The sequence below is a fragment of the Callospermophilus lateralis genome, chromosome 19 (assembly GCF_048772815.1).
Source record: "Callospermophilus lateralis isolate mCalLat2 chromosome 19, mCalLat2.hap1, whole genome shotgun sequence".
NCBI classification, from domain to species: Eukaryota; Metazoa; Chordata; class Mammalia; order Rodentia; family Sciuridae; genus Callospermophilus; species Callospermophilus lateralis.
The window spans coordinates 37,494,610-37,512,729 of NC_135323.1; the positions used below are offsets into that span (position 1 = coordinate 37,494,610).

Genomic DNA, 18,120 nt, shown 5'->3' on the forward strand with positions numbered 1-18,120 from the left:
GCCCTGGGGTCTTGGTTTTTTTGTTGAGGTGGGAGGGGGCTCGGGGAGCTTCACTCCTGTGGCTTTGCTGTCATCTGTTAACTAGTCCACCCCTCAGTTGACAAGCTTTGGCTTCCAAGAGCCAGGTGCCAGGGATGCAGTCCCTGCACTCAGAGCTCAGCCATGGAGGGGAGACCCCCACGTCCCGGGGACAGGCCTGTGGGGTCTGCTGTAGGCCCTTCACATGTTGACCAGCCTGGTGGTGCCTCGGGGAGACTGGACGTGTGTTCTCCTAGCTTTTTGCTGGGCTGAGAGGTGCTGATGGCAGGCTTGATAGAGGAGATAGGCTGGTGGCAAGGGTACCTGTCCTGGACGGCCACTGTTCACAGCACCTCATATGGCCTGTCTCTGGCCAGTTCCTGGCCATGGTATTCCAGGATCTGCTGACCAACAAAGATGACTACCTCCGGGCCTCACGGGCCCTGCTCCGGGAAATCATCAAGCAGACAAAGCACGAGATCAACTTCCAGGCTTTTTGTCTTGGGCTCATGCAGGAGCGCAAGGAGCCCCAGTACCTGGACATGGAGTTCAAGGTGCCTCCCTTTCCTAATGGGTTTGCATGCTTCTCTTTCGCTCTGGGTCACATTCAGCCATCTCTCCTCGTGGGTGTACCAGCAACCAGGCCAGTCTAGCACGCTGGCTGTGGCCAGTACACCAACGGCACCAAGTCCCAGAGGGACGTTTGGCTCCGTCTCACATGGGGACTGAGAACGCGCTGACCATGTGCTGGAAGTCACCCGCCTTGGGCTAGGTGTGCCAGAGTTGTAGCTGGTGCCACCAGGGAAGCTGTGCGGCAGCATGAGCAGGGACAGGGCATTGCAGCCATTGGGGTGGGCAGTCTGAGGATGTGGGGGGCTCATGCTGGATAGGAGGAAGTAAGGCATAGGTCAGGGAGGATTCCATGGCCCAGCTGCTGTGACTGACCTTCCAGGGTCTGACCAGGCCTTGTTTAGTGGCTCTTAAGTCCCAAGACTTGCTCTTGCCAGGCCCTTTCCTAGCACAGCAGTCCCGGCTTACTCTGGATCCACTGTCCTCAGCTACCTGTGTACGTCGTCTGTCTGCTTGTGGGTGGTGTGGGGCTCTCGGGTGCAGGTCCTCCCAGGATGCGAGCCCTGTGGTCCTGTGCTTGCAGGAGCGGTTTGTGGTTCACATCACGGATGTGCTGGCTGTGTCCATGATGCTGGGCATCACGGCTCAGGTGAAGGAAGCTGGCATTGCCTGGGACAAAGGAGAGAAGAGGAGTAAGGCTGTGGGCAGGCTTGGCCCTGCTCAGTCAGAGGTCTCGGGCCAGGCACTGAGGCTGTCCCTTGAAAGGCCCAGCAGAGGGTGGGGAGGGAGGGTTGTTGTCATGGCCCTTGGAGGAGGCTGAGGGAGCTTGTGGAAGTGGCTGTCCCTCTGTCCTGCCTGTCTGGACTGGGATGACCTGCCCCTGCACTGCTGTGCCACATCGTCTGCACACCCCAGTTCTGGGACCACAGCTGGAACTTCCAGCCAAAGACAGGAAGGGAAGGAGGGTGAGGGCCAGTGAGCTGGTTTGCTGGAGGGCCTGGCCATAGGGGCCTGAAGCAGCTGACTGAATGAGGCTGAGTGAGGCTACAGTCCCGGGGTCTCTGGGCCCCTGGGTGGGTTGCTGGACTCCCTGGAGCATTATCTCGGCAGACAGCCGCCGCCTCTGTGCTCTCCAGGATCCCTCCAGCCCTTAACTCCAGCCTCCCTCCTGGGACAGGCCTTGGGCTATACCCTGGGCGTGCTCGCTGCCCCCTGGGCCACTGCACACACACCACACCACTAAACCTGTCCCTCTTAGACCTTGAAGTGCTGCGGGCATTCCAGAACCAGATTGCTGCAATCCAGCGTGACGCCGTCTGGTGGCTTCACACGGTCGTTCCTTCCATCAGTAAACTTGCCCCCAAGGACTACGTGCATTGGTACGGGCCAGTGTTGTTGAGCAGCCGCCTTCCCAGCTCAGGGGCTTGCAGGAAAGGACCCTGTCCCCTCTGGATGTGACCACCAGCTGGCCCCAGCCTTTTCAAGAGCCAGACATGGTGGTGAACAGCAGCACCCCCTCAGCCAAGGAGGCAGGGTCCTGAGTGTGTTAGAACTGGGCACGTCCCTGGCTGGGGGCGGTGGGGGCCCATAAGCACTAGCGGGTGGGGCCCACGTAGCCGGGAGCCACCTATCTGCTGGGATCTTGTAAACTGCTCCTGCGTACAAGGAGAACCACGTGAGATGACTTCTGCTTCAACCAGTGGATATGATTTAGAAAGCTTGAGGAGAGAGGAAGGGTCCCCACTCAGTGGTTGTCATGTGGCTGAGTCCTCTGGGCATCTCCAGGGGACAGCTTAGGAGCAGTCCCTGCACACTTTCCAGTCCATACCTTTTGATTGAGTTGAGCCTGCAGGGGACCCGCTAGGTGGGGTGAGCACCCTGGGTAGCTGCTTCCTGACTGACAGCCTTTCTCTGCCTCCGAAGCCTCCACAAGGTGCTGTTCACAGAACAACCGGAGACCTACTACAAGTGGGACAACTGGCCACCTGAAAGTGACCGCAAGTGAGCAAGCCTGCAGGGCGGGGCTCTTGTGTGCTTCAGGCCTGAGGAGCTTCTGGGAGTCTGGCCGTCTGGGGCCCACTGTATGGAGCTGCTGTTTGTCCTTAGTGGCCCTATCCCATCCACCCTGCAAACCACTGGTGTCTGCAGAGCCCCCTCCCCCCACCACCCCCGAATAATGCTTTGTGTATCTAGACGGCTGTGTGCCCAGTTAAGAATCAGGACAGTTTTTACTGAGGAACAGAGAGAATGAATGTCAGGAGTGACTTAAAGTTTTCTTTCACACTCTTGATAAGTATATTATACTGTAAATGGCTTAATTTTGTCCCCTCTAGAGTTTAAAATTTGGTTTTAGCATTGCCTCTAAGAGGAATAATAATAGTAAATGTGATTCAAAGTAAAATGTGTAATACACACCCACACACATACACATATAATACTTTGATAGTCATTGTATCTATTAGAAGGTGCCTGTCACGCTGATGGAGTGATCCTTATAATGTCTGAACAACTCTGCGTTCATTCCTATGGCTTTGTCTTCTTGGGGCTCCACCAGGGTCTGCACCCATGGTACCCCCAAACTCCTGCCTCTTGGATATTCTCTGGGATGTCCATAGACACCTTTCTCTGCACACACACACCCGTTCCCCACACTCACTCTTTGCCCTTGGGTGCTCCCAAACAGCCACAGCCATTGCCCTTCTTCACTCAGCTGTTCTGACTGTCCCCCTCCATGCTGCTGGTCACCCTGCATGCTCTGGACCATGCAGTGTGGGTGGCGGCCAAGGCCTTGGAGGAGGGTGGGTAGCTTCCTGTTCTCTCCTGTCCAGACAAGCCCGCCAGCAGCAGCTCCTGCCCTGCCAGGGCTGGGGAGGGTGGGCTGTTGCCCACTGGCCTGAGGCCTTGACGCCTGGCCTCTGCAGGTTTGGGCTGGGCCCCACCAAGCCCAGCGTCTCCCTCTGCTGCCCACAGCTTCTTCCTGCGCCTCTGCTCAGAGGTGCCCATCCTGGAGGACACGCTGATGCGCATCCTGGTCGTTGGGCTATCCCGGGAGCTCCCACTGGGCCCTGCAGACGCCATGGAGCTTGCTGACCACCTGGTGAAGCGGGCTGCAGCTGTGCAGGCGGATGGTAATGCCCCTTGGACTTTTCTGTGGTCTTTGTCCTGGGCCCCCATAGGCGACAGCCCCCACACTCTACTCCTCCCCCACCCTGCAGAAGCCTGTGAGAGGATGCCAGTGCACATCCTTGCACCCTGCAGCAGCAAAGCTGCTCTGCCTGGGTTGCACACCCTCTGGGCAGGCTGCACTGCTGTCCAGGATAGTCCTGGCTCCCCAGGTCCAGCTGTGATGCCCTGACCCTCCCTTCCCCTCCTTGAGCCAGGCATTTTGTGTCTTGTCATGTGGTACCTGGGTCACCTCCCATTCTGCCCTCAACCCAGAGTAAGACCTGTCTTCTCACTCTGATGCCCCAAGGCTGAGTCCTTTGCCTGATGCCCAGAGCGTGAACCTGAGTGGGCTTCTGGGTGTGGCTTGGGGTTTCAGATGTGGAAGTGCTGAAGGTGGAACGGATTCAGCTCATCGACGCCGTCCTGAACCTGTGCACCTACCACCACCCCGAGAACATCCAGCTCCCTCCTGGGTAAGAGCCAGAGCCCCCACAGCCCAGCCCACCCAGGAAGCCTGTCCTCAAGACCTGCGGGGTGGGGTGACCTCGGTTTTCCCATTATTGCTGGGTATGGGTGGTAAATTCTATTATTCTCTTTAATGTCTCTTATGCTTGCTTTTTTTGTGTTAATGTGTGAATGCTTTATTTCTTAGATAGCAATGAGTTTGTGCTTTTTTAGTTTATTTTTTTTCCTTTTTTTTGGGGGGGGGACTGGGTATTGAACTCAGGGGCCTTGACCTCTGAGCCACATCCCCAGCCCTATTTTTTATTTTATTTAGAGATAGGGTTTCTCTCAGTCGCTTAGCACCTCGCATGCTGATGCTGGCTTTGAACTGTGATCCTTTTGTCTCAGCCTCCTGAGCCGCTGGGATTACAAGTGTGCACCACCATGTGTGGCTTAAATGTATTTTTTGACTGATTCATAAAAACTTGTCACTGTTTCTTCATGGTGAACATGCTTCACTTACTAGCAGCTTCGCAGAGACTCAGTTCACATGCACTTAAAGAATTGATAAGTATTTAGCATGTCCACAGGTTGTGCATCCTTTGCTGCAATCTAACTAGAATATTTTTGTCCCTCGGAGAAGCTGTCCCCCAGATTTCCTCCCACTCCCAGCAACCAGCCATCTGCTCTCCTATCAGTTTCCTTTTTGGGCACTTCATGTAAATGGAATTGTATAATGTGTGGTTTTTTTCTTTTTTGTACTGGGGATTGAACCCCAGGGGTGCTTAACCACATAGCCACATTCATAGCCCTTTTTATATTTTATTTAGAGACAGGGCCTTGCTGAGTTGCGTAGGGCCTCATTAAGTTGCTGAGGCTGATCTTGATCTTGAGATCCTCCTGCCTTAGACTCCGAGTGGCTGGGATTACAGGTGTGCACCACTGTACCCAGACACTGTATGCTTTCTGTGACTGATTTCCTTCACCCTTCAGCATAATGTTTTCAAGGTTCATGTATGTTGTAGCGTGCAGTGGTACTTGGTACTTTCTATATATGACATACTATTGCATGGAGAATACCACGTTGTCCAGTCATGGGCTGGTGGACACTTGGGTTGTATTCACTGTTTGGCTGCTGTGAGGATGCTAGGAGAACGTTAGTGAGCAGGTTTTTGTGTGACTGCATACCTGGCAGTGCACTTGCTGGTCACACGTTTGACTTGGTGGGGGAGCTACCAGGCTTTTCCACGGCACCTACATCATGTGACATTCCTGCCAGCTCTGTGTGAGCACTCCAATTTTCTACTCTGGCCAACATGGCTGCCTGTCATTCTTTGCCATCCTGGTGGGTTTGAGTTGGCGTCTTACTGTTTTCATCTGTATTTTTCTGATCAGTGATGACACTAAACATCTTCTCATGTGTTTACGGGTTGTTTGTAGATCTTTGGAGGAAGGTCTATTCAAATCCTTTTCTGATTTTTTAATTGGCTGTTGAGTTTTAAGAGTTCTTTATCTGTTCTAGATTCTGGACCTTCATCAGGTCTGTGCTTTGCAAATATTTTCTCTGATTCTGTGGCTTGTCCTTTCGTTGTCCTCCAGCTTTGTTGTTTTTCTAGGTGGTTTTGGCTGTTCTGAGTCGTGACATTTCCATTTGATTTTTAAGATCAGCTCATCAGTTTCTGCCTAAAAAATAACAGTACTCAGTCTTACCCTGCATGAACGTGGGATTCCTGTTATCTAGGTCTTTAATTTCTGTCGATCATGTTCTGTAGCCCTCTTTAGATAAACCTTAAGTGTTTTTCTTGGAAGTTTGTGCTTAGGGGTTTTCTTTTTTTTCAGCCTATGACTGTGGAGTTTTTCTCTCACTCTCTTTCTTGGACTGTGGTGTGTGTGCTCCATCATCATTGTTCCCATTACATGGGCGGGAAACTGAGGCTTAGAAAAGTCACAAGGCCCAGGGGCTCAGAGCTGCTGAGAGACAGTGGGCTTGGTCCTAGTGTGCCCTGCAGTGGGCTCTGAGCAGTGACGTGTGCTTGGTCACAGGCCTGTGGTGTAGACAGGTCTGCTGGAGTATGAATTCCTGGAGGGGAGTTTTTGATGCTCCACCATCAATGTCATCTAAAGCAGGCCCAGCTGGTTGGTCACAGCCTGCCGTGCCAGGGCTGCCCTGATGTGGCCAGTTCTCTTCTCTGGGCTCAGACAGCTAAGCCGCTCTGACGCCATCCTCCTTCCAGGTATCAGCCCCCGAACCTGGCCATCTCCACGCTCTACTGGAAGGCATGGCCCCTGCTGCTGGTTGTGGCTGCATTCAACCCGGAGAATATCGGTGAGCTGTCCTGGCTGTGGGCAGACCTGGCTGCGGATGGGCAGCTCTTCCTTTGGGGCATCTGTGTTGGGATTTGGGCTAGAGCCCCGTGAGGGACTAGAGGAGGAGCAGAGATGGCCATACCTGTGTCCTTGCCCGTAGGCCTGGCTGCCTGGGAGGAGTACCCCACCCTGAAGATGCTCATGGAGATGGTGATGACCAAGTAAGTGGGCTTGTCTTGCTCAGGGGAGGGCAAGCAGAGGAGCAGGGCCTGGACTCCAGAGCTGTACTGCCTTGCCCCAGCTTGCTGCACATGCTGGTGATTCTCTGAAATCCAAGTCCAAGTCCAAGTCTGTTGCACGTTAGTCTCTTCCTTACTGGGGGTGGGGAGGGATGGGGTGGCAGTGTGGCTCAGGAGCCAGGCAGCTTTGGGGAAGCCTTCATGGAGGGTGGCAGGGCCCTGCCTGGCACATTCTGGGCAGCATATGTTCTGCCAGTGGGAGCAGAGAGCGGTCAGACCAGTGGACAGTGACTGGGAGGGACGCAGATTGGAGGCAGGGACTGGGCATACAGGTAGGTTTTGGCAGCTGTAGCGTGGCTGTGCTTGGCATCAGCACAGGCATCCTCCTCCCTGGACAGTCAATACAGTGTCAGCAGGAGAGGCCGGCCACTGCACGGACTGTAGCTCGGTGTGAGTTGTGCCCTTATAGCCGTGGTGCCCAGACAGGCCAGGGTGAGGTGTTTCTCGTGCCAGGTGTCCAGTGTAGCCGGGTGAGGTGCGTGTTGCAAGGGCAGTTGTCCAGGCTGGGATGGAGCCTGACACTGTGGCATTGTGGGGACCTGGCGTGTGTGTGTGTGTGTGTGTGTGTGTGTGTATATCTGTATGTCTGTGGCACTGGAGGCACTATGGTGTGTGACTGGTGTTGTGGGAACCAGGCATTGTGGGAGTTAGCTTTGCGTGTCACTGCTGTATGGAGGTAGGTAGGGTGTGTGTGCGTGTGTTGCTGTGGCATGGGCACTGGGTGTGTGGAGCTGTGGCAGCTTAGGAACCTGGGTGTATGTGGGGGGGGGGGGACTCAGGTGTATGGTGGGGGCTGGGTGTGCGTGGGTATGATTTTGTAGGGGCTGGTTGTCTGTGGCCTGTAGGGCTAGAGCCTGGCTCTAGTGTCATGTGGACTGAATATTTGTGGCTATGGCCTTGGGCAGCTGGGTGTCTGTGGCCTTGCTGTGGCAGGGGTTGGGGTGTGTGTGTGTGATTGGAGTGGTGGGGACTGGGGGTGTGGTCTTAAGCTGGAAGGCGAGCTTCTCGTCTTCTGCTGAAACTGAGTGGTAGACAGAAGGTGGGGAGTGGTGAGGGGTGGTGAAGTGAGGAGTAGACCGAGCTCAGGAGGAGACGCCATGGGAAGATGGACTTTGAAACATGAAAGGAGATGAACAGTTAGTGCTTCCCCAAAAGCTGTGCTTACCTCTGGAAGCAGGAAGTGCTCCCCCAACCTGAGATTCCCAGGGTCTTAGAATACCAGTCTGTTTGGTTCCTGGTATTGAACAAGGATCCTGGCATGGCAGGGCGTGGCAGAGTAGGTCCTGGAAGAGACCATGGAATTCTGACATGGGCTGGACTTGGAGCTGAGATGGCTCTTGGGCTGCAGTGAAGTGGTGGGTGGGCTGCTGGGGCCTGTGGTTTCTCAGGTGTAGGTCTCGTGAGGGTCCACCCTGTGTGCACGTGTGGTCTGGCAGAAGCGAGCCTGGCAGGGCAGGGCAGCAAGACCTCTCTTGATCCCCAGTAACTACTCCTACCCGCCGTGCACCCTGACGGATGAGGAAACCCGGACAGAGATGATTAACCGGGAGCTGCAGATCTCCCAGCGGGAGAAACAGGAGATCCTGGCATTTGAGGGGCACCTGGCCGCTGCGTCCACCAAGCAGACCATCACTGAGAGCAGCAGCCTCCTCCTGTCACAGCTCACAAGCCTGGATCCCCAGTATGGCCCGCTCCCCACCCCTGTGTCCCAGGCCTGGCGTGGTCTGTTCTGCTGGGCAGGCGGGCAGCTTGGGTGGGAAGAGGCTGGAGAGCTGGTGGAGCTGATCGCACCACTGAAGTGCCCCCTGCATCCATTCCTACGTCATAGGCTCCAGAGGGAGCCTGACCAGGGACAGCTGGGTTGAGGTGTCACAGCAGTCCCAGGGTCTCAGCTGCCCCTAGCAGTGGGACTGGGAGGCTGGGCGCTCCTTGTCTTACCTATCAGTGTTGCTGGGTCGTTGTACATGTAGCGTTCTGACACTCGTGTCCCTGTCACTTCAGAGGGCCCCCTCGGAGGCCTCCCCCTCACATCCTGGACCAGGTGAAGGGTCTTAACCAGTCCCTGCGCCTCGGGCACCTCCTTTGTCGCAGCCGCAACCCAGACTTCCTCCTCAACATCATCCAGAGGCAGGTGAGTCTTACCCTGAGGAACAGGAGGCCCTGGGGTAGGCTTGGAAGATCGGCCTCAGTGGTACCTGGCAGTGACTGTCATGGCCGGAAGAGGGGAAGCAGGTGCCTGTGGGATTCAGAGGCATGTGAATTCCAGGTGTGCAGATGGCACTGATTTCAGGTTGGAGCCGGCTGTGCCTCCTGGCAGGTCTGCCTGTGGCCCCAGGGGGCTGCTCTAAGAATTGGGCTGTTGGTGAGGTAAGTGAGGGGGTCGCCCAAGCTTGGTCACGAAGGTGTTGAGTGGGCTGCTCTTGTCTACCCAGGCCTCCTCGCAGTCCATGCCCTGGCTGGCTGACCTGGTGCAGTCCAGCGAGGGCTCCCTGGACGTGCTGCCTGTGCAGTGCCTGTGTGAGTTCCTGCTTCACGACGCTGCTGACGACCCCGCCTCTGGGGAGGAGGAGGACGAGGGCGAGAGCAGGGAGCAGAAGGCCAAGAAGCGGCAGGTAGGTCCCTACCCACTGTGCCCCACTGCGGCTCTTCAGTCAGCCGGGTCCTCTGAGACGCCCTCTCGTCCCTCAGAGGCAGCAGAAGCAGCGACAGCTGTTGGGCCGCCTACAGGACCTGCTGCTGGGCCCAAAGGCTGATGAGCAGACCACATGTGAGGTGCTGGACTACTTCCTGCGGCGTCTTGGCTCCTCGCAGGTGGCTTCCAGGGTTCTGGCCATGAAGGTGAGAGCCAGGCCAGGGCCTCTGGTCTCCGCACAGGCTCTGTCACTGTCCCACTCTGGTCTTAATTCTTGTTACCCAGCCTTCCTAGACCCTTTCCTGGTTGCATGTAGAAGGGACAGATGTCACCAGCACAGTTTGGAAGAACCAAGAGGCCTCGGTTGCCTTCTGGTGTTCCTTCTCTGGGTGGTGGCATGGAGAACTCAGAGTGACTTAACAAACCACAGCTTCTTGTCTTTAAAAGGTATTGAGCCGGGGCTGGGGTGGAGCTCAGAGGCAGCGTGTGCCTAGCGTGTGCAGGGCCCTGGATTCCGTCCCCAGCATCAGTATTTTTTAAAAGGTATTGAACAAAAGTGTTTTGAGCTGGTGTAATGGTGCCCACCTGTAATCCCAGCTACTCAAGATGTTGAAGCAGCAGGATTGCAAGTTCAAGGTCAACATGGGTGACTTATTGAGACCCTGTTTCAAAATTTAAAAAAAAAAAAAAAAAAGGCTTTGAAGGAACCAGCTGGAGTTATTTTTCTCTCCTTAATCCTGACTCAGCCTGAAGTTCTGTGTTCTCTGCGCAGGGCTCTGAGGGACATGTGTGCTGCCTGAGAGTATCTGGGCCCACCAAGTGCTGGCACATGGTTTGACCCAGCTCTGTGTGTCCACAGGGCCTGTCTCTGGTACTCTCAGAGGGTGGTCTGCGGGACAAGGAGGAGAAGGATCCCCCCATGGAGGAGGACTCAGGGGAGGTGGATGCACTGCAGGGCTACCAGTGGCTGCTGCGGGACTTGCCCAGGTTGCCCCTGTTTGACAGTGTCAGGACCACCACAGCCCTGGCACTGCAGCAGGTGAGGGCTGTGCCTTGGCTGTGGGTGGGCGGGGTCGGCAGCACTGCCCCAGGAGCTGGCTCACACACCTCCCTCCCCAGGCCATCCACATGGAGACTGACCCCCAAACCATCAGCGCCTACCTGATCTACCTGTCCCAGCACACGCCGGTGGAGGAGCAGGGTCCACATAGCGACCTGGCCCTGGTGAGAGGACGGGGCCAGAGGTGCCACACTCTGGGTCTGAAGTGTCCACACCCAGCCTGTTCCCCATGGCCTGGTGCCACATGGAGGCATTAAATGGTCTTTGTGGTTACCACAGCTATCTCTCAGTCCCCTGTAGTCCCTGCTGCCTTCATGGAGCATTTTTTTTCCAGACTGAGCAGGGCCTTGGTTGTGGGGGTGGGGCTGGAGCCAGGAGTTGCCTCCTGCTGTGCCAGGCTCTGGGGGTGGCTTGGTGGTTGGAGGACGACCTCACATACCACCCACTGAGGACCATCAGAGCCCTTGGTGCCACCTGTGCCCTCCTTAAACCATCACCTCTTCTTGACTTTGCTTGTCCTAGTTAAGCGACCTAAGCACAGGGTCACAGGCCCAAGGCTTCGTGAGATGAGTGAATGAGCAGTGAGTAGGTGGCAGGGTCACTGGGACAGTGGGTCTTCTGCTGCCAGGGTTCTTTGCAGGGGGCTAAAAACCCAGACCTGGCCAGCCCAGTAGCCTCTGAGGCCTTTGTCCTCTGAGTCCGGTCCAGTGTCTGGCTGTGTGGCCCACAGCCAGGCTTCTTGACATTGTTGACGAGTACAAAGAGCGTCTAGATGGGTTGTGACGGCCTTTTCCTTTTGGCCATGGAAAATACGTGTCTCTGCTTCCATGGGTGGTGTCCTTGACCCATTCCTCCCTGCCCCTTCCTCTCCATGCTGTGGCAGACTGAGGGCCATAATGTTATTTTCAGGGCCAAAGCATCCTCTTTGAGTGCCATGCTCTTGTGGCTCTCCCTCCCCATTGCTGCGCCCTGTGTGCTGTGTCCCACTGTGGTGGAGTGAGGGCCTGTGGCACTGAGGGCTGCAGTTCTTGCCATTGCCAGGTGGTGCATCACTGAATATGGCTGCAGTGCTCCTGGTGGGGCTTATGATGTGACTAGTGTCACTCAGTGATGTGGCCAGTCTATAAAAGCCTGCCCTTCCCCTGGCTGTTGGGTGGTGTGCAGGGAGGAAGGGAAAGGAGGTGGGACCTCTGATGGCTGTTGTCTTGCCAGGATGTGGCCCGGCTTGTTGTGGAGCGCTCCACCATCATGGCACACCTCTTCTCGAAGCTGTCCTGCAGCGCTGCCTCTGACGCCGTGCTGGGTGCCCTGCTGTCTGTGTTCTCCCGCTACGTGCGGCGCATGCGCAAGAGCAAGGAGGGCGAGGAGGTCTACAGCTGGGTAAGGTGGTGCTCAGCCTTGGTCCCCCCCACCCTCTGAGCCACCAGTCCCCCGCCCCACCCTCTGAGCCAGCAGTCCCCATTCCTTGTCCTTTCCCCACAGTCAGAGTCTCAGGACCAGGTTTTCCTGCGCTGGACCAGCGGGGAGACTGCTACTATGCACATCCTTGTGGTCCATGCCATGGTCATCCTGCTGACACTGGGCCCGCCCCGAGGTGAGTGAGGTAGTACGGGTCTGTCCAGGCAGCTCACAGCCTTACCCAGTGGCTATTTGTCTAAGGTTTTCTGCTTCTGGTCAGAATTCATGGGGAGTGGGAAGAACTGCTGTGCCACCCGTGACTGTGAGCAAATCCCCTTCACCACTTTGCCACAATATTTTTTGTAAATTGGAGATGTTGCTGCCATTCCCACTTGTGTTAGAGCATGCTATGGAAGCAGGCAGGGTCCTCAGGCAGTACTTGGAAACTCTGAGCCCCTGAGAATGAGTGCCTGTGCTGAGTGTTGTTGTCAGAGTTTCCACTCCCCCACCCTGGACATAGGCCTTGTCCCTAGGGGTAGGAGGCTGAGCCAGTGAAACCGGGTTTCTCTACATAAAGATGCAAGCATTAGTCTGTCCAAATGAGCCCGGGTCCTAATGAGGCCATGTTTGTGGCCTGAGGACTTGCTGGCCGTGGGCAGAGCCTGTGACTAGAGCCCATGTCCAACCCCTCTGGCTGGCTGCCGCAACTGCACCATTACATACCTAATGATGCCTGAAGAGCACAGGACCCCCTTGCATGTGTGTAGGGGTGGGCTCTGCCAGAATGGTTACCCACTGGGAGTGGGGTGAGGTAATCACCCTAGGTGTATGGCCACTGTGTCACCTTAGGAAAGGCCAGCCTGTATGGTTCCCATGGGCTCTGTGGAGGCTGAGGTCAGATGGCACTGGCTCAGCCAAGCAGCTTGAGCCCAGAGGGCATGGGCTGTGAGGACATGGTTGTGGTGGGGCTGTCTCTTGGCATGTGTCTCCTCACCTGTGAGTGGGATAAAGCCAGGATGCTGGCCCTGCCGCAGGCAGGAGGGTTGAGTCAGCTAATTCACACCAGTGTCTGGCACTGTGCTCATCTGCATTGGAGTGTCCTCTGTTCCTCCAGAGCCTCAGTTTCCCCATAAGGAAAGCTACCCTGGGTGGTCGGGCGTTCGTCCCAGCCTTGGCCTTTGGTCCTTTTTGAGGGCAGGGCTCTTTGGTTGAGGAGGCTGCTTACCCGTGTCTTTCCTGAAGCTGGTGATGGCGAATTCTACGAGCTGTTGGACATCTGGTTTCCAGAGAAGAAGCCACTGCCCACTGCCTTCCTGGTGGACACATCAGAGGAGGCACTGCTGCTGCCTGACTGGCTCAAACTGCGGATGATCCGCTCAGAAGTCCCTCGGCTGGTGGACGCTGGTATGGGTGCAGGCTGGGCTTGGAGAGGGAAGGCCTAGCAAATTAGGGTCCAGCCTCGCACCTGCTGCCTGTGAGCCTGGCATACTCCAGGGGCCTCTCAGACCTCAGAAGGGCTCCCATGAGTCCTTGTGGCCAGCAGGTGCTTACTGAGCTCTGGCGCAGCTCTGGGCTGCCCCTGCTCATAAGGTCAGAAATCAGTCCTGAGAAAGAAATGAAAGCAAGCAGTTGGGGATTGGGAGGGGAGAAGGGAAGGTGGTGCAGGGTTTGTGGGCATCAGGCAAACTGCAGGGGAGAGTGGAGGGCCCCAAGAGGGACTGACGAGGGTCCGGCCAACACAGGTCTATTGACTGGGCCCTGGGCAGGGCAAAGGGACTTTGGTGAATTCGCTCAGGAAGCCCATTGAAAGACACATGCTGAGGAGCCTTGGACTCCTGTCAGCGTGGGGAATATTGGTGACAGCATCGCCGTGGCATGAAGAATGAGCCAGTGGCCTGCCTGTAGTTGTGGGGGGCACCCGGCTCTGATGCTGCGAGCCTTTCCCGCATCTGCCAGTCACACCTCCAAGCTGCCCTCCAGGGTGGGGGGCCTGGGCTCGGGAGGACTCCACCCTTACAGAGGGGGTGCTGAGTGAGCATCCCACAGCCCTGCAGGACCTGGAGCCTCAACAGCTGCTGCTCTTCGTTCAGTCCTTTGGCATCCCCGTGTCCAGCATGAGCAAACTGCTCCAGTATCTGGACCAGGCAGTGGCCCATGACCCCCAGACCCTGGAGCAGAACATCATGGACAAGAGTAAGCATCAGGATCCTGTTTGTCAGCAGATCCTCATTGAGTTCCCTGGGGCTGTGGGCAACTAAGGGACTGGGGGGCTGCGGGAGGTGGGATGTGGACAGTAGGTGCTAGATCAGGAGCCCAGTGAGGCTGGAGTGGCAGGAGAGCTCTGGCCTCGGCACCAGGTACCGCTTGGAAATTGTTCTGAGGCTAGAGAGAGCTGCCAGGGACACTGACTGGCCTTTTGGTGGGAAATCTCATAGCTCACTTTTACAGTCCTCAGGTTGCTTGCTGGACCCTGCTGGGCCTTCACATGAGGACTCCAGCCAGCGTCCTGTGGAAAGGGCAGTGTTTGCTCCTGTCCATGCCTGGATTTTACCCATTTCTGTTCTGCAGATTACATGGCTCACTTGGTGGAAGTGCAGCACGAGAGAGGCGCCTCAGGAGGGCAGACCTTCCATTCCCTGCTCACGGCTTCCCTCCCTCCCAGGCGAGGTACTGGTCCCTCCTGGCCACAGACTCCCACGCTGCTTCCTTGGTCGGCACTGGCTTCTGGCCAGCATAGGGCCCCTGTTTTGGGTCTTTGTGGGGCCTGGGTGCCAGCTCTTCTTTCTGGTGATGTCCTCTGGGTGGGACTGGCCTTGGTGTGCAGGGATCCCTGGCTGCAGCTGGTCATAAAGTTTTCAGCCATGATGTTCCCTTCCCTGTAGACAGCACAGAGACACCAAAGCCAAAGAGCAGCCCCGAGCACCCTCCAGGCCAGGGCTGCACTCGTGCTGGGATGCAGGTCCGGGCACTTGGCCCTGAGGACGACTTGGCTGGCATGTTCCTACAGGTACTGGCCCCACTGTGCGAGGGTCCCTCACTACCTCACTCAGTGATGTGTGTATGTGCCCACCCAACACGTGCTTCTCACATGCACATGCCCTCTACTTTCACTCTCAGGTAGATTTCTGGGGCTCAGATGTGCGGGAGGAGAGGGAAGAGGAGCCCTGTTCTCACTCTGCTTCTGCCATCCTTGCAGCTTCCCCCGTGCCTAGCACTCTGGTTTCTCCTTGAAGCCAGGTTTGCAGGACTCACCTGAGGTCTCACTGCTGGTGCTGTGTCCCAGTGTGGTTCCCACCTGTCTCACTCCTCCCTTTTTTTGGGAGGAAGGTGCTCTGGGGGTGGGACACAGGGGCTTGTGCATGCTAGGCAAGCACTCTGAGCCACACCCCAGCCCTGGAGAGCCTTGGGCACTTGGCAGGCTCTGGATACCATTGTCCTCCAAGGGAAGCTCCTGGGGATGTCGTGTTCCTCTGCACAGGCCTGAAGAGCTTGGGCCCCTCACTGCACACAGTTAGAGCCACACATGAACAGGGATCCAACTAAGGGCATGGCTCTGACACAGGAGCCTGTGAGAGTCCTCAGTCCCACCTGCCCTCCTCCTGACTCCCACCCCTGCTATTCCAGATCTTCCCGCTGAGCCCAGACCCCCGGTGGCAGAGCTCTAGCCCCCGCCCTCTTGCCCTGGCGCTTCAGCAGGCTCTGGGTCAGGAGCTGGCCCGAGTCCGCCAGGGGGACCCTGAGGTGCCAGGCATCACAGTGCGCCTCCTGCAGGCCATGGCTACCTTGCTGGGCTCCCCGCATGGTGGGGCCCTGGCCATGGCCATGCACCGCAGCCACTTCATGTCCTGTCCACTGATGCGCCAGCTCTACCAGTATCAGGTACCCGGGTGCGGATGCTTCTGGCAATGGAGTGAGGGGAGGGATGAATCAAGTGTCGCAGGACAAACAGGTAGAAGCTCCAGGCCCCACTCAGGTCTGCTAGAGGCCCAATGCCCTCCCAGCACATCTGGAGGCTGCCTGTGTGGGCTTTGTTCCTGGTTCCTGTGTGCACAAAGCAGGCGCTCCAAGTCATGAGGCAGAGGCCCCTGTCCTTACTGAAGGTGAGGGAACAGTGATGGCCCCCTGTACACACTTCCAGCCCCAGTCCCCCCGGGCCCAGTGGTCTCGCTGGCCTGCCTCTGTGCGCACGTTTATGTCTGAATGTTTACTCCCATTCCTTTCCCCTGAATCCCACGAAAACAAGTTGCCAGCAGAAGTAAGGCCCCACGAGGTCATCTTGGCACGGGACAAGATGCACTATTCTTTTTTTTTTTTTTTTTCAAGAGCGAGAGAGAGAATTTTAATATTTATTTGTTAGTTTTTGGCGGACACAACATCTTTGTTTGTATGTGGTGCTGAGGATCGAAGAACCCGGGTCGCATGCATGCCAGGCGAGCGCGCTACCGCTTGAGCCACATCCCCAGCCCCAGGATGCGCTATTCTGAGTGGCAAATGGGTTGATGTTAGGCCAGCTGCAAGGGACCAACTCCTGTGGGCCCCACCCTGGCCCCAGCCTCATGGCCCTTTTTCTGGGCTTTGGGTTCCTTTGGGTTCCTGGCCCTGTGCAGGATTACTGTTGTCCCTGGGCCAGTGTAACCCACAAGTTGCCGGTTGTTCCCCTAGCGCTGTGTGCCCCAGGACACTGGCTTCTCCTCCCTCTTCCTCAAAGTGCTGATGCAGATCCTGCAGTGGCTAGACAGCCCTGCTGTGGAGGAAGGGCCCCTCCAGGCTCAGCTCAAACTGTTCGCCACCCAGTACTCAGCAAGACGCAGGATCAGCGATGGTAAGAGTGGGAGGGAGTGGCAGGCGCCCAGGGTCCCTGGCGGTGGCTTGGCGTGAACACATGTGGCCAGGCTACTGGGGAGCAATGTGGGTTCCCTGAGGGAAGGTAGAGGCTGCACGGCTTGGGGGGCCTCCTGGATGGGATCCTGGGAGGAGCCAGGACAGAAGTCAAACGTCCCCAGTAGTCACATGGGCTCTCCTATAGTGCGAAGCGGGCTCCTGCACCTGGCTGAGGCCCTGAGCTTCCGTCGTGACTTAGAGGTGATCAACTCCACTGTGCGGGCTGTCATTGCCACCCTGAAATCTGGGGAGAAGTGCAGTGTGGAGCCAGAGCTCGTCAGCAAAGGTACATGCTCACCCAAGCCTCCAGCTGCCAGCCCCGGGCAGACCCTGTCTGGACGGCTCCCCTTGCTGCAGGTGGAGACCAGTAGTGATCACTCGGTGCCCATAGAAGTCCTCTTCCAGTGCCCAAGTGGGGCCTCTGGAGAATGACAACATGGCATGGTGTCCCCAGGAACCCCTGTCCCCCCAGGCCTGCTTGTGCTTTGCCATGGGCACATCCTGCATATGCTCACTCACACCCCGCCTGGGCTTGCCACTCAGTGGTCTGCCTACCAGGGTGAGACAGGACATTGCTGTCCCTCATGCAGTCCTTCAGGGTCTCATCGAGGTAAGATCCCCCTATCTGGAGGAGCTGTTGACAGCACTCTTCTCAGCTACCATGGGTGCCACTGGTCCGAGTCCAGCCTCCAAGGCCATCGTGGTGGTGAGCTCCTTGCTGCAGGAGGAGGAGCCCCCGGTTTCTGGGAAGCAGGACACAGATGACAGGTGAGCCAGGAACCATGGCCAGTGGGTGAGGAAGCCCTGGTGGTCCTTTTCTGAGTCTCTTCCTTCCTGTAGCCTGGAGACTGTGTGCCTGGGACCCTCATCAGGGCTGCTGGTAGACTGGCTGGAGATGCTAGACCCTGAGGTGGTCAGCAGCTGTCCCGACCTACAGCGGAAACTGCTCTTTTCACGGAAGAAGGTGACAGGGCAGTCCAAGGGCAGAGGGTACTCTGGACTCGCTGATTGCATGGGGGAAAGATTCTGGTCTGGAACGGTGAGGTGGCCACCAGCAGCCCCTCCACTCCAAGTACTTGCATCTACTTAGCCCCACAGGAGGGATGTGGTCAGAGTCTAGTCCTGACCCTCTAGTCCCACACCAGGTCACATGTCCCCTCAAGGCCAACACTGGTGACCAGATCTGGTTCCAAGGACAGGTGGGAGGGGCTTGCCAGACTTTGTGGACCAGTGGGCCCAGGTCTCTCCAGGGGAGCACAGAGAATCTGTGGTCAGCAGAAGGGGAGCAGCGTGGGACTCCTTGGTATAACTGGAGCCCGGCACAACCCAGGGAGACCAGGGCCCTC

The 18,120-nt window shown here is 56.9% G+C and overlaps 1 protein-coding gene across 2 annotated transcripts in view; it reads left to right on the plus strand.

Moving 5' to 3' along the window:
* The window catches only part of Ints1 (integrator complex subunit 1), a 32,960-nt gene that overhangs the window by 6,962 nt on the left and 7,878 nt on the right, over window positions 1-18,120 (plus strand). For both annotated transcript variants that reach the window (XM_076839817.1, XM_076839816.1), the window contains exons 10-34: window positions 396-572; window positions 1,172-1,280; window positions 1,847-1,967; window positions 2,512-2,589; window positions 3,559-3,716; window positions 4,130-4,226; window positions 6,432-6,523; window positions 6,665-6,725; window positions 8,287-8,484; window positions 8,805-8,934; window positions 9,236-9,415; window positions 9,492-9,641; window positions 10,295-10,474; window positions 10,555-10,659; window positions 11,708-11,875; window positions 11,978-12,089; window positions 13,136-13,297; window positions 13,940-14,086; window positions 14,462-14,560; window positions 14,776-14,900; window positions 15,518-15,772; window positions 16,556-16,715; window positions 16,920-17,060; window positions 17,365-17,542; window positions 17,615-17,738. In XM_076839817.1, coding sequence (XP_076695932.1) covers window positions 396-572; window positions 1,172-1,280; window positions 1,847-1,967; window positions 2,512-2,589; window positions 3,559-3,716; window positions 4,130-4,226; window positions 6,432-6,523; window positions 6,665-6,725; window positions 8,287-8,484; window positions 8,805-8,934; window positions 9,236-9,415; window positions 9,492-9,641; window positions 10,295-10,474; window positions 10,555-10,659; window positions 11,708-11,875; window positions 11,978-12,089; window positions 13,136-13,297; window positions 13,940-14,086; window positions 14,462-14,560; window positions 14,776-14,900; window positions 15,518-15,772; window positions 16,556-16,715; window positions 16,920-17,060; window positions 17,365-17,542; window positions 17,615-17,738 — 3,507 coding nt within the window. The remainder of the gene's footprint in view (window positions 1-395; window positions 573-1,171; window positions 1,281-1,846; window positions 1,968-2,511; window positions 2,590-3,558; window positions 3,717-4,129; window positions 4,227-6,431; window positions 6,524-6,664; window positions 6,726-8,286; window positions 8,485-8,804; window positions 8,935-9,235; window positions 9,416-9,491; window positions 9,642-10,294; window positions 10,475-10,554; window positions 10,660-11,707; window positions 11,876-11,977; window positions 12,090-13,135; window positions 13,298-13,939; window positions 14,087-14,461; window positions 14,561-14,775; window positions 14,901-15,517; window positions 15,773-16,555; window positions 16,716-16,919; window positions 17,061-17,364; window positions 17,543-17,614; window positions 17,739-18,120) is intronic.